The sequence below is a fragment of the Spea bombifrons genome, chromosome 12, assembly GCF_027358695.1.
Source record: "Spea bombifrons isolate aSpeBom1 chromosome 12, aSpeBom1.2.pri, whole genome shotgun sequence".
NCBI lineage: Eukaryota > Metazoa > Chordata > Amphibia > Anura > Pelobatidae > Spea > Spea bombifrons.
Genome location: NC_071098.1, coordinates 4,504,693 through 4,515,349, shown reverse-complemented (window position 1 = coordinate 4,515,349; position 10,657 = coordinate 4,504,693). Strand labels below are relative to the sequence as shown.

Below are 10,657 nucleotides of genomic sequence, written 5' to 3'. Positions count from 1 at the left end.
GCGAAAGCAACAAAGTGTAATTTTTTGTTTTATTATCTTAATTAACACGAGACTCATCCCATCGGGAGGTAAGAAGATCACTGGCAGCTGTGCTGGGAAGCGGGGGGCTCATACTGGGGGGGGTCTTATTCTCTTCTGCTAAGAAATTTAGTGAGACCTCTGGCTGCGGCGTTACTTTTATTATTATTATTATTTTATTATTATTACTTTTATTATTATTATTTTATTATTATTATTATTATTTATATACCGCCATCAATGTCCGCAGCTCTTCATACAATACACACACACACTTATATATATATACAAGGGGTTACTTTTTCAAACATTTGGGGTAAATGAGGGGCTCCTCTAGCCCCGTCTCACCACAAAGTATATGGGGGCGACATAAACATTGCTTTATATGTGCTGTGTATTGTGTAGTATATGTTGTGTGTTGTGTAGTATGTATTGTGTGGTATGTGTTATGCAGTATGTGTTGTGTAGTATGTGTTGTATGCTGTTTAGTATTGTAGTGTATTGTGTGTTGTGTAGTGTGTGCTGTGTAGTATTGTAGTGTATTGTGTATGTGTGTTGTGTTGTAGTGTATTGTGTAGTATGTTGTGTAGTATGTATTGTGTGGCATGTGTTATGCAGTGTGTGTTGTGTAGTATGTATTGTGTGGCATGTGTTATGCAGTGTGTGTTGTGTAGTATGTGCTGCGTGTTGTGTAGTATGTGTTGTATGTTTAGTATTGTAGTGTATTGTGTGTTGTGTAGTGTGTGTTGTGTAGTATTGTAGTGTATTGTGTATGTGTGTTGTGTTGTATTGTAGTGTATTGTGTAGTATGTTGTGTGGTATGTATTGTGTGGCATGTGCTATGCAGTATGTGTTGTGTAGTATGTGCTGCGTGTTGTGTAGTATGTGTTGTAAGTTTAGTATTGTAGTGTATTGTGTGCTGTGTAGTATTGTAGTATATTGAGTAGTATTGTGTAGTATGTGTTGCGTGTTTTTTAGTATTGTAGTGTAGTGTGTGCTGTGTAGTATTGTAGTATATTTTGTAGTATTGTGTAGTGTGTGTCGTGTAGTATATTGTGTTGTGTGTGTCGTGTAGTACTATGCGGAGTGTATGATGCTTCCCGCAGCCTCCAGCATCCCCCCCCCTCTCCTCCGCTGGACCAGTCCCCCGGCGGCAGCCAATCAGCGCGCTCTTTGCATGGCAGTCGGTGCCGGGTCACGTGCTCCGGCTGCCGCTCTGTACGCGGCTCGTGTAACCGGGAGCAGCGGGCAGAGAGCGGGCCATGGCGGCAGACGAGCTGGCTTCCAGGCTGAACATGCGGCTGAAGCTGGGGGCCGGCGCCGGCGGTGGCGGTGGCGGCGGCGGAGAGCCGGAGGATGCGGAGTCAGCTCGGCCAGAGGGGGACAGGCGGCCATGCCGGAGGGTCTTCAACCCATTCACCGAGTTCAAGGAGTTCAGCAGGAGGCAGATCAAGGACATGGAGAGCATGTTCAAGCAGTGAGTGACCCCGGGGCACGGAGGGAGGGGGGCACCATTCCCGCAACTCCCACAACGCTCAGCCAGACACGTCCCATCGGATCGTTAGTCCGGTCATTCGTTAACGGGATGCTATTCATTCAGCACTGGCCGCTGGGTGGGAGCAAGGACTTATGGTGACTGCCACTCCCAGAACTCTCAGCCAGCTGCGTTCCAGGGATCGGTGGGATATTTCCCAGCGCTGAGCATGCTGTGTGGGCTGGATGGCAGTTTAAATGCACCAGAAATTGCTGCTGCTGCAGAACCTCTTGGAGTTTCTCTCTATATCCCTTTACGTCCGTATTATGTCACTTTACCGATGGAGGCGTCTGCGTATGAACCGGCAGCGTCCGCTGAGCGTTAATCAGCCCGCTTTCTACCATCAAAAAGCACCGTTTCCCCCTAAAGCTGGGATTTATTTATAACTCCCATCAATACGAGGCACCCGCCTGCTTACAGCGTAGCGATCGCTCGCTCTGGGGGTGGCTGCTGCCCGTCAGCCGGGTTCTGATACGACGTTCCTCTCCGTTTACTATCCGAGCCCAAACCCCGGATTCCAGCGAACGGCAACAGGTTTTACGAGGCGGAATAATGCTGAATTTTAATCGTTCTCATCGTTTTTCATCGTTTTCTCTTATTAATGCAAATAATTCACGGCGTGAGGCATGGAGGTCGGCGCCGCGTTTCCCCCAAAGCTGAAATGTTAGATTATTTTTGTGTTTTTATTATTTTTGCATTTTCTGCAGTTTTTTCCCCTCCTCGTTCCTGATCTGCAGAGTACGGCTCCCAGTGCTGGGGGGGGGGGGTATATATTGGGTTAATTCAACGTATGAAATGGTGTATATTACGTTTATTACATTAGGCAGCGATCAGGTGAGATTATTGCCCGGTATCACAATGCAAACATCTAATGTCCCTTCCCTATAGATTGTCAGCTCTTGGGAGCCGAGCCCTCTTTCCCTAACGTATCGGCTCGTCTTAGTCGGTCTAGTTTTGTCGGACCCTTTGAATGTAGGGACTGTAAGAAGCGCTTCGGGGATTGCTGTTGCTATATAAATAAAATATAATAAATAATGATAATTAATAATAATCAATAATAATAATAATGGAATATTAATTGAAGATAAGGGAGATACGTTGTGTTCGGTGTAACTGTATAGGTGATGTGGCGCGCGCAGCGGATCCGTCTGTAGGAGGCGGAATAGTAAATCCCGTTCTCCCTTAATATATTTAGCGGTTGGGGGGGCGGCAATCAGCCCATCCCCCGATTACCAGCCCCCCCCCCGAGCGAGCCCACCGGATACATCGAGAAGAGTGAAAGATCGCATTAGCCTTCGAATGAAAGCCGACTTATAGATTTTGTCATCTATGCGGGGAGAAGATCGCTTGGATGGATCTCACTCAAGGGCGGAAAGAAATGCAAAAATATATATATTTCTCTGTTATTGGTTCATTAGCTGTGCGCGAAAACGTCTTTTATTCGTATGAAATATCAGCCAAACGGGGAAAAATGTAAAAAATAAATCCTGTCATCCCCACAGAATTGTAGATTTTTCGTATTATAAAAATGTTACATTTGGACTCATTTCCCAGATAGAATGTTCCCGTTTTCAGGCAGCTGCATATTAACCATTTGTGTCCCACTCTGAGCCCCAATCTACAAAACAAACCCCCCGACCTGTCGGAACCAACACTGCTCGCCCCTTCCCACAGAGACTGGGCGGCTTGTACCAACACTGTGCCGTTCCCTGTCCCCGACTCCTTATTACCCTGCCTGTGGTAAACATTAGAGTGGCTCAGTCTTAATCACCCAGTCAGACACCCTGAGTAATGAAAGTCTATGGAGGAACGGACTTCATTAGCATCGCCATAAAGCATCAGCTCAGTGTGGTGTTTGAGCCGGGAAAGTCACCCAAAATTATATTACTGTATACAGCGCTGGGGGTTATTACTGTATACAGTGCTGGTGGTTATATTACTGTATACAGTGGTGGGGGTTATATTACTGTATACAGTGCTGGGGGGTTATATTACTGTATACAGTGCTGGGGGGGTTATATTACTGTATACAGCACTGGGGGGTTATATTACTGTATACAGCGCTGGGGGGGTTATTACTGTATACAGCGCGGGGTTATATTACTGTATACAGCGCTGGGGGATTATTACTGTATACAGTGCTGGGGGTTATATTACTGTATACAGCGCTGGGGGGCTATATTACTGTATACAGCGCTGGGGGTTATATTACTGTATACAGCGCTGGGGGGTTATATTACTGTATACAGCGCTGGGGGATTATTACTCTATACAGTGCTGGGGGTTATATTACTGTATACAGCGCAGGGGGTTATATTACTATATACAGCGCTGGGGGGTTATATTACTATATACAGCGCTGGGGGGTTATATTACTGTATACAGCGCTGGGGGGTTATATTACTGTATACAGCGCTGGGGGGTTATATTACTGTATACAGCACTGGGGGGTTATATTACTGTATACAGTGCTGGGGGGGTTATTACTGTATACAGCGCGGGGGTTATATTACTGTATACAGCGCTGGGGGATTATTACTGTATACAGTGCTGGGGGTTATATTACTGTATACAGCGCTGGGGGGCTATATTACTGTATACAGCACTGGGGGTTATTACTGTATACAGTGCTGGTGGTTATATTACTGTATACAGTGGTGGGGGTTATATTACTGTATACAGCGCTGGGGGTTATATTACTGTATACAGTGCTGGGGGTTATATTACTGTATACAGTGCTGGGGGGTTATATTACTGTATACAGCACTGGGGGGCTATATTACTGTATACAGCGCTGGGGGGGTTATTACTGTATACAGCGCGGGGGTTATATTACTGTATACAGCGCTGGGGGATTATTACTGTATACAGTGCTGGGGGTTATATTACTGTATACAGCGCTGGGGGGCTATATTACTGTATACAGCGCTGGGGGTTATATTACTGTATACAGCGCTGGGGGGTTATATTACTGTATACAGCGCTGGGGGATTATTACTCTATACAGTGCTGGGGGTTATATTACTGTATACAGCGCAGGGGGTTATATTACTATATACAGCGCTGGGGGGTTATATTACTATATACAGCGCTGGGGGGTTATATTACTGTATACAGCGCTGGGGGGTTATATTACTGTATACAGCGCTGGGGGGTTATATTACTGTATACAGCACTGGGGGGTTATATTACTGTATACAGCGCTGGGGGGGTTATTACTGTATACAGCGCGGGGGTTATATTACTGTATACAGCGCTGGGGGATTATTACTGTATACAGTGCTGGGGGTTATATTACTGTATACAGCGCTGGGGGGCTATATTACTGTATACAGCGCTGGGGGTTATATTACTGTATACAGCGCTGGGGGGTTATATTACTGTATACAGCGCTGGGGGATTATTACTCTATACAGTGCTGGGGGTTATATTACTGTATACAGCGCAGGGGGTTATATTACTGTATACAGCGCTGGGGGATTATTACTCTATACAGTGCTGGGGGTTATATTACTGTATACAGCGCTGGGGGTTGTTACTGTATACAGCACTGGGGGTTATATTACTGTATACAGCGCTGGGGGGTTATATTACTGTATACAGCGCTGGGGGGTTATATTACTGTATACAGCGCTGGGGGGTTATATTACTGTATACAGCACTGGGGGGTTATTACTGTATACAGCGCTGGGGGGTTATATTACTGTATACAGCGCTGGGGGGGTTATATTACTGTATACAGCTCTGGGGGTTATATTACTGTATACAGCGCTGGGGGGTTGTATTACTGTATACAGCGCTGGGGGGTTATATTACGGTATACAGTGCTGGGGGTTATATTACTGTATACAGCGCTGGTGGTATTACTATATACAGCGCTGGGGGGGTTATATTACTGTATTCAGGGCTGGGGGGTGTTATATTACTGTATACAGCGCTGGGGGTTATATTACTGTATACAGCGCTGGGGGTTATATTACTGTATACAGGGCTGGGGTTATATTACTGTATACAGGGCTGGGGTTATATTACTGTATACAGCGCTGGGGGTTATATTACTGTATACAGCGCTGGTGGTATTACTGTATACAGTGCTGGGGGTTATATTACTGTATACAGCGCTGGGGGGTGTTATATTACTGTATACAGCGCTGGGGGTTATATTACTGTATACAGCGCTGGGGGTTATATTACTGTATACAGCGCTGGGGGTTATATTACTGTATACAGCGCTGGGGGTTATATTACTGTATACAGCACTGGGGGTTATATTACTGTATACAGCACTGGGGGTTATATTACTGTATACAGGGCTGGGGTTATATTACTGTATACAGGGCTGGGGTTATATTACTGTATACAGTGCTGGGGGGGTTATATTACTGTATACAGCGCAGGGGGTTATATTACTGTATACAGCGCTGGGGGTTATAATACTGTATACAGTGCTGGGGGGTTATATTACTGTATACAGTGCAGGGGGTTATTACTGTATACAGTGCTGGGGGGTTATATTACTGTATACAGTGCTGGGGGGTTATTACTGTATACAGCGCTGGGGGTTATATTACTGTATACAGCGCTGGTGGTTATATTACTGTATACAGTGCTGGGGTTATATTACTGTATACAGGGCTGGGGTTATATTACTGTATACAGCGCTGGGGGTTATATTACTGTATACAGCGCTGGGGGGGTTATTACTGTATACAGCGCTGGGGGTTATATTACTGTATACAGCGCTGGGGGGGTTATTACTGTATACAGCGCTGGGGGTTATATTACTGTATACAGCGCTGGGGGGGTTATTACTGTATACAGCGCTGGGGGTTATATTACTGTATACAGCGCTGGGGGGGTTATTACTGTATACAGCGCTGGGGGTTATATTACTGTATACAGCGCTGGGGGGGTTATTACTGTATACAGCGCTGGGGGGGTATTACTGTATACAGCGCTGGGGGGGGTATTACTGTATACAGCGCTGGGGGGGTATTACTGTATACAGCGCTGGGGGTTATATTACTGTATACAGCGCTGGGGGGGGTATTACTGTATACAGCGTTGGGGGGGTTATTTCTGTATACAGCGAAGTGAAGCTCGGCTTTCGAGGCATTTGCAGCTTCTGCAGAATTAACACTAATAGCTGAGCGCTGTAATTACCGTTGCATGCGCGATGATCGGCGTGGTAACGAAACCCTGAGAATTAACTGCAGGCGATCTGAGTTATTTCCGTGTTATACGGGAGTTCTTTTATGTGCTTAAAAAAATCACTTCCCTTAGAGGGAAGCTTCAGCTCCAGGGCTGCAGCAGAATGGCTTCACTCCTAAAGTATCCAATGAGTAGAACTTCCCTACGGTCTAAGTCGGTGCTGAATCATTAGGCAATTCTGTTTTAAATGACCGACGTCACGCACACGGCACACGCTAACTCCATGCCCCCCCACAGGTACGATGCGGGTAAAGACGGCTTCATAGATCTCATGGAACTGAAGCGAATGATGGAGAAGCTGGGAGCCCCCCAGACACACCTCGGCCTCAAGGACATGATTAAGGAAGTGGACGAAGACTTCGACGGGAAACTCAGCTTCCGGGAGGTGAGTCCGAGAAATCCTGCGAGCCGAGCCTCTAACGTGTCGGATTGTCTGTCCGTCGGTTCTCGTCTTGTATATGGATTGTAAGAAGCGCTGCGTGAACTGTTGGCATTATATAAATAATAGATAATAATAATAATAATAATAGTTGTTTTTGAAACATTTGTATCAGTAGATCGGCACTAAAAGAAATAAATCTTTTTGTATATTTTATATCAATGGCAGCGATATACATGGGATATATATATCGTGTGTGTGTGTTTGCATATGATATATATATATATATATATATAATGATATTCACTATCAGTAGTTTTTATATAGCGCCAGCAGACGCTGCAGCGTTGTACAATCTCTGCGGTATTACACAGACCGCCACGGCGAAGGCCGGACCCCTGGGCGCTGTGTAACATATCGAGTGGACTTAATACTCGCTGTAACGTAAATCAATCGCAAGTGGAAACCTCCACCATCTGCGTCTCCCCCCCCCCCGCGCCGAGCGCCGACATTAACGGCAGACGTTGTTTTTCTTTAGAACATAAATGGGATCCGTTCACCCCGAGGATACGCATTGATTTTGCTGCCTCTTCAGAAGCACTTTAACGGATATTATAATTGAGGCTCCTCATCGCGCATGCACTCTATGCCCATCACAAACCGAGACTTACAGAACGAGCGCTCATTCATTCCAGTTCATTCCCTGTCTCTGGCTGCAGGACCGTGGATGAATGAGAATGTTAACATATAGATTGGGTTGGCCAATTGGCTGGCAGATGTGTAGGGGGTGAGAGGACCGCAGGCGCACGGATATAACCCAAACGTTTCGTGTCCGTATCCATCTTAGTGACGCAGAGAAAATACAAATGTCGGAATTTGGATTAAGCATTAAAAAAAAGTAATTTTTTTGTTCCCTTTCAGTTCCTGTTGATCTTCCGGAAAGCAGCGGCCGGGGAGCTGCAGGAGGACAGCGGCTTGCACGCTCTCGCCCGCCTCTCGGAGATCGATGTGTCCATCGAGGGTGTCAAAGGGGCCAAAAGCTTTTTTGAAGCAAAGGTAAGGGGGGGGGGGTAACGACTCCATCTTTGTTGCTGCGTCTCCGTACGACTCGTTTGTTCATAAGAATTACACATTTTTATTTTGCGCCGCTTTTAGAATCGACCACCGAGGACGGCGGCCCCAGGAATCCGTTACGGTTTTATATATATTTTCATGATAAAAAAAAAAGCACAAGTAGCAAAAAAAAAAAAAAACCCCAAAAAACCACCAGGCTTTGAAAACAACATATTGCGCTGCAGGTGTTTGCATCCCGCGTTTGGAAACACGTTCTGTAAATAAATATACAATATTTGTCCTGAAAAACGTAAATACGGTTTTCACGAGCGTCTCCGTTAACCGTTTAGGTGCAGGCGATGAGCGACGGCAGCCGCTTCGAGCAGGAGATCAAAGCGGAACAAGAGGAGAAGAAGAGGCAAGCGGAGGAGAAGGAGCAGAGGAAAGCCGCCTTCAAAGAGCTGCAGTCCGCCTTCCGGCCCTGACGGCCCCCGAGCCAAATATTTTCATAGCATGCAGAGAAATATATATATATATATATAAAGTACGGAAATCCCTCTAATTTATTGCTTCGGACGGACCGATAAAGTTCACCATTTTATTAGTGATTCCATTTTTTAATTCTGTTGCAGACGATATTTTTTTATGTCATTCTACACTTGTTTTTTTTGTGTGTGAAACGTGTAAATAAAGACATTGCAGCTACGCCCGCGGTGCCCGTCCCGCTGTACTGCGCTGTGGAATATGGCGGCGCTATATATGTATATATCTATCAAATAACCAACGGTTTAAAATGTTTCGAGAGGATCTGCGATTTTCCCATTTGAAGCGTAGCAGTGCGCATGTTCAGACGCTCCAGGGGGTCTTACAAGAGGCGCTGCTATGGAACACTTTGCTCCCAGAAATTAGCAGCCAAAACTACAGATTTAGGTGCAACGTAAGAACATTTTACTTTACCGAGAGGGTGGTTGATAAGTGGAACAGCCTCCCGGCAGAAGTGGTAGAGGGTAATACAGCGAGGGGATAGGCATACGGCTCCTGAATCTAAGACGAGATTAAGGTTTGAGTCTTTACGCCAGGAGAAACAGGCTGAGGGCCGAATGGGGCCGATGTGCCGGCAGATTCCATGTGTACGCATACTAAAGCGAATTACCAAGTATGTAATATGCATTTACGTTGAGCTCTGCGCTATTAAGCCCACCTTATCAAAGTCCTGCCGCGTCTTCCCCAATCTAAGCGCGAGCCCCTCGGACCCCGTGAAGAAAGTCACGTGACGGCGCGTAGGGAAATCTGTTAGCATGTTTTTATTTTTATTTTTTTTATAAGTGCCCTTCATGCATATCAGGTCTGTCGGCAACAATCCTAACGACACTTGGTATAGGTTTTTTTTTTGTTTTTTTTGACAGCACTGCAGCTTTACAAGGAGACGCGCTGCTTCTTACTCAGCAAATGTATTAAACCGTGCAATAACCAAAAATAAAGGGAATAAACATGAAAACACCGACCGCGGGACAGCCGTACGGGCAGAGGGCCGCGTCGCACAAAGAGCCAAATCCATTTATCACATATATACAATATAGATATTTACACGGAGATCATCCTCGTAATGAACAATATCAAAATAGTCTATTCCTAGAGCTTTGCCTCGTGCCATAAAACAAGACAATTTAAAGATTATTTACAAAAAAAAAAACATACAAAAACGCACACCGACTCACGAGGGCCACAAATGCCAAATTACCGGTACGTCTGAGCAGTAATAAAAACGGGTAGAAAAAGACAGAATCGGTTAATGGATCGTAAAGTGAGATTCCGAATATCCAAGATGATGCATCCTGCCGCAAAACGAGGCGTAATCAGCGTCGTCGTCCCTTGGTTTCTATGGCGACTGCACCATTTTGCTCCTTATACAAAACCAGAATTTTTGCAAGTTTTTTTTTTTTTTTTAATCTGGTGTCCCACTAATTTTTTTTCCTAGAAAATAATAAATATGTTTCTAAACAAAGATAAATATATTTATTTTGCGGATGACACCGTTAAAATTCTCCCTTAATATTTTTTTCTCTCTTTTGAGAATTTTTTATTTACTTTTTTAAATTAAAAACAGGCAGCCTCTTCTGTATTTTTCATGTCCTTGTCCAAGTAAAATCTGCTCCGGCATCTTGTGCTTTAAATATTTTTTTAATTCGCTTTTTCAAAAAAAAAAAAAAAAAATATATATATATATATATATATTTAGCCAATTCACCTATTTTTTTGTACATTAAAACATGAATTTCTAGGGATGTTGCAGAAAAAAATATAAAAGTCTTATTATCTAACTTAACTAAATATTTTTTCATAGAATTTACACTCTAAGCTTTTAAATGCCATTTTTCAAGATTAAATTCATGCAATTAAAAACTTAAAACTATTAGAAACAAACCAAATTCAGATAAAAGAGGCAGTTTGTAATTAATACT

At 44.4% G+C, this 10,657-nt stretch overlaps 1 protein-coding gene across 1 annotated transcript; it reads left to right on the top strand.

Moving 5' to 3' along the window:
* Positions 1-1,204: 1,204 nt before the first annotated feature.
* LOC128470167 (EF-hand domain-containing protein D2-like) lies at positions 1,205-8,901 on the top strand. Its single transcript, XM_053452009.1, has 4 exons — positions 1,205-1,495; positions 7,001-7,148; positions 8,064-8,198; positions 8,546-8,901. Exons 1-4 carry the CDS (start codon positions 1,281-1,283, stop codon positions 8,678-8,680), a joined length of 633 nt encoding a protein of 210 aa, XP_053307984.1. The 5' UTR covers positions 1,205-1,280; the 3' UTR covers positions 8,681-8,901.
* The last annotated feature ends 1,756 nt before the right edge of the window (positions 8,902-10,657 follow it).

Excerpts from the sequence above, each read along its gene's own strand:
- LOC128470167 (XM_053452009.1), top strand. The coding sequence starts at position 1,281 with ATGGCGGCAGACGAGCTGGCTTCCAGGCTGAACATGCGGCTGAAGCTG. Across the intron at positions 1,496-7,000 it reads ATGGAGAGCATGTTCAAGCA|GTACGATGCGGGTAAAGACG; the intron begins GTGAGTGACCCC and ends GCCCCCCCACAG. Across the intron at positions 8,199-8,545 it reads AAAGCTTTTTTGAAGCAAAG|GTGCAGGCGATGAGCGACGG; the intron begins GTAAGGGGGGGG and ends TTAACCGTTTAG.